Consider the following 3980-nt stretch of genomic DNA (forward strand, 5'->3'; position numbering starts at 1 on the left):
ATACAGCAGTTGCCTTGTACACTTGGTTCTTTTTCTCCATCATATTGCGCATGATGATGCCCATTGTCATGCTAGTGTTTGAAGTTGGAAGCATTCCCTATTCTTTTATTTCCTTCCTTCTTAGTTTCCCTTAATAATAATACTTTTCACTTCCTCTTTAAATTTTGTTCTCCCCTTACCACTCACTTACTTACATTACACAGTTGTTATTGTTTGAAAAGGGTGAATTTGGCATGTCAATTCAGTCTTGACAAATACTTTTATTATAATATTAGTATATTTACATACTCACAACACATTCCTATAATCATCATTATACATATTATTATGACGATAAATAATATCCATAACAAGATAATAAAACCAAACTTGAAAAAATAGTATCTATTTTATTTTACATACCACATCACCCTACTACTTTACACCCATAGTCAACTTTCATATGAAAATTACAGATTTTCATATTTTGATAAATTTTCAAAAATTGCATATTTCATCAAAAACCGTTAAAATATATCAAATTTTCAGCAAGAAAAAGTTGAGAGGGGAAATTCTTTTAGAAAATCAAGGCGGTAAAAACAGCACCCAGCAGAGCCAATTTCTTAAGGACAAGAAAGCTGGAATCATGACATTTGCCTTCAATCCAACCACAAACAACTTTTTTGTCTTTTGGAATATCACCCTTCACTGCAGCACATTCCTCAGGGGTTTTCGATGCACTACACTTATCTGTTGACGTTGTTTCTCCATTTCATCCAGTTCCTGATCGCGCTGGTTGCTTCACCGCTTCCGCATCTACTACGCACTTTTTTTCGTTGTCTCTGTAATTTCTTTGCAGGCATTTCCGGTGCCTTTTAACTTGCAAGTTTCATTTGTTGTACTTGCTTGACGTGGGTTAGGGATAGGTGGCACCACGCCTGTAATGTATTCTTGGCTGGTTTGTACGTTGACAGCTGGCGCGCTGTATGTGGCCTTCGCTGATGCTATTAGAAGCTGTGCGAGGGCGACCGTGTTTGATGCCTCAGCCGCCGAGGCCACTATTTCTTCTACCTTTGCCTGTGCGTCGTTCATCTTTTTGAGCCATGGTATTGCGTCTAGACCCGCGCCTCCGCTGCCTCCTTTGGCAGCGGCAGGGTATTCCACGCAAAGGTGGCCGCTGGTGCCGCCGCAACTGTTAGGGTTGCTGCCAAGGTGGAATTTGATTGCGCTGCTATCGTCTTTGTGCCTTATGCCGCTTTTTAACTGCGCTATCGTCGCTGCAAGGACCTGGGCCGTCAGTTTTGCCGGCTTCTGGCTGGGGCATTTAGCCGTTACGGTCGCGGCTTGTGCTGTGATGCTTGAGCTCCATCCGCACGCTATATTGCTGTTGTCACAGTCCTGAGTGCTGCTGCCGCTGCTAGCGCAGCACAGGCAGAGCATGTCTCCTACGATGCTCTTACCGCCTGCTGTGGCGCATCCGGTCGCCCACGTTGTATCATGTGCTGTTGTTACTGTTGCTTTTGGTGTGCAGTCCGTTTGTCCGTCGCCGTACAGCGCTTCGCAAATGAGGCTCTTCACCTCCTGCGCTTTTGTTGTGGTTACGGCGGTTTTGATCCTGTCGTAGGTTGTTTGTAGACTTGATATCTGTTCAAGTGTAGCGTTTATGGTATGTGCCGCTAGCTGCCTTTGCCACTCGTGTGATGGTGCTTTGTGTTCTGCTATCCATATCTTGCCGTTACTTGTTTTGATCGCTCGTTGGTAGTCCTGCTGCCATTGTGGGAATGATTGGTCCCAGTGCGTCAAGAAAGGCTCTTTTTTTATTGCGTCTTTTCGTGCCTGCCACGTGTCCTTGTTAGGGTCCCCTTTAAATAACTCCTGCCAGCTGGGGTCTGCTGTTGACATGTTCATTGTTCTGAGCTCATCTATGTCTGCTTGGTCCAGCTCCTTTATGTCGGGCAACTGTATGTCCACTCCGCCTAGCCTGAAGGCCGCACAAAGCAAGTGCAAGTCCGCCGCGTTGGCTTCTGAGAACGCAGCGTCGCTTTTCAATGCCGTCACTATTAGTGCAGCTGCCACTTGTGCCACTAGCCGCATCTGCTCTGTGATACTTTAATTGCTTTTCTTTTTTGTTGAGATTGGAAAGAGATATTTTGCCTGCGTGAGAAGCGCTGATGATGCTTTATTTGTGGTTTTTACTGCCTTTCCAGGAAAGATCGCATGTTTCTACACCGCCGGGCTTTTGTTTTGACATACGTTGCTGCCGTTGACATCCTGCTTTGTTGTACTTGCCTTTCGGCCTCCATATACTATTGCTGATGGTGTTTCCTTCGTGCCGTGAAGACGTGCTAGAGTCAACTCGGCCACGACGTTTCTGTCGTTGCCTGTTTTGGTAGCCTTTCCAAATTTTGTGCGCGCCGCATCTCTTGTATTGCTTTCTCGTTGTTTGCCGCGCCGCAGCGCCAGCGCCGGAACTGGCATTAAACCTCCGCCTACTCTCTTAAGGTTTCTGCTTGCTGTTCGGTATGTGCTTCGCCGAATATGTGTTTTGGGCTCCCGTTCTTAGTTCAGTAGCTTTAACTGGCGGTGGAGTAACTACTGCAACCTTACCCTGCGCTTGCTACTTTTTGTCGGTTAGGTTCCACTTTGTGGTTTATTGTTTCATTGTGGTCCCCGATTTAGGCCTTTTTGGCATAATTCACATTTTGTGGCCATTGCACTTGCTGTTGGGCGCATAGAGGTGTAGTTTGTTAGAATTAAAATGAGACATGGTGGGTGTAGGCTGTTTTTTGGTTTCACACATGTCGTTGGCGATGAAACATAGGGTGCGTGTTTCAGCCAGGCGGTCGACAGTCTCTTTCATTATTACGTCTCCGTTAGATGCGTGGACCGTTTTTTGTTCGTTTTCCTCAAAAATGAGAAATGCACCATACTTCTTATGTTTTACTTTTATAGACTAAATTATGTTTTTTGTTGGTTGCTCTTGGCTATCACGCCCTCTAGTGCACGGGTTAAAACTTGTGGATAAATTTCGCTGCTGACACTGAAATTTCACATTCATTCGCATACAAATAGTGCTTTTTTTATGGCTGCACTATTATAGTCGTCACTGTCGGCAGACCTATTCAAAAAAAGTTACCACCAAAATCATTTTACATCCTTTTCCTTTGCAATCGGATTCTGTTTATCCTCAACTTACAGCACTACCCTATACAACCAGTGGCAAGTAGGCCCTCGAACCTAGTGATCAATATTAGCTGCTGTTCATGCATTTCAAACAGACTCGTCATCATTTCTGCAGTAGAATCTACCCAATATTGTGTGAAATTTAGAGTACAATATTCTCTCGTATCAGTTTCTTTTTTTTTATGTTTCATATATCCTGTCGTTTCACTTTGTGCTTTCTTTCCTTTTCTTTTGTCTGCTAATCCTATAAACGTGTATAATGTATCTACTTCATATGATTTGTTTACCGAATTGTGTCCCTTTCTCATTGTTTTTTCCATCATCTCCTTGTATATCATAATTCCCATCATTGTATTTTGTTCAAAATTGCGTATAACCCATCATTTTTATATATTTCTGTTTATCCGAATTTCCTTCGAAAATATTTGTCGTGCTTCCTCACTATCACTGTACCATCATAATCATAATCATCGTTGTTATCAATACAATTATTACTGCTCTTATTATAATATTAGTGTATATACACTCACAACACTCTCTTCTTCTTATTATTATTATTACCTCCGCTAATGCCCATAAAACATACAAAATAAGCGAATATAATTCCATGATAGCACTGATTTTATCAAAAGATGTTAAAATAAACAAATAAACAAAAATAATAAGCTTTTTAAATTTTATTAAATTTAAAAAAACTCCTTAGAATCCTTTACGTCTACCAAACTCACAAAAGTAGCAGCCAGACTCAGAGTAAATTTCTTATTGATGAGGAAACTGAAATCTTTTCAAGTTTCGCCCTCCCATTTACAATCCGGAGA

The 3980-nt window shown here is 42.1% G+C and overlaps 1 protein-coding gene and 1 pseudogene across 2 annotated transcripts in view; both read right to left on the reverse strand.

The window, feature by feature from the left end:
- Positions 1–769: 769 nt before the first annotated feature.
- Positions 770–2043, reverse strand: TEOVI_000639400:pseudogene (annotated as a pseudogene). The gene is given in 2 exon segments: positions 770–808; positions 811–2043. Coding segments are annotated over 2 exon segments (1272 nt in total).
- A 1864-nt stretch (positions 2044–3907) lies between these two features.
- Positions 3908–3980, reverse strand: part of TEOVI_000639500 (variant surface glycoprotein (VSG), putative) — a gene marked incomplete at both ends in the record, with an annotated part of 1410 nt that continues 1337 nt past the window's right edge. Inside the window, one exon of the mRNA XM_067223483.1 lies at positions 3908–3978. Within this exon, the coding sequence (XP_067079584.1) occupies positions 3908–3978 (71 nt within the window). The remainder of the gene's footprint in view (positions 3979–3980) is intronic.

Source organism: Trypanosoma equiperdum, assembly GCF_001457755.1.
Source record: "Trypanosoma equiperdum strain OVI genome assembly, contig: ctg_1881, whole genome shotgun sequence".
Taxonomy (NCBI): Eukaryota; Euglenozoa; class Kinetoplastea; order Trypanosomatida; family Trypanosomatidae; genus Trypanosoma; species Trypanosoma equiperdum.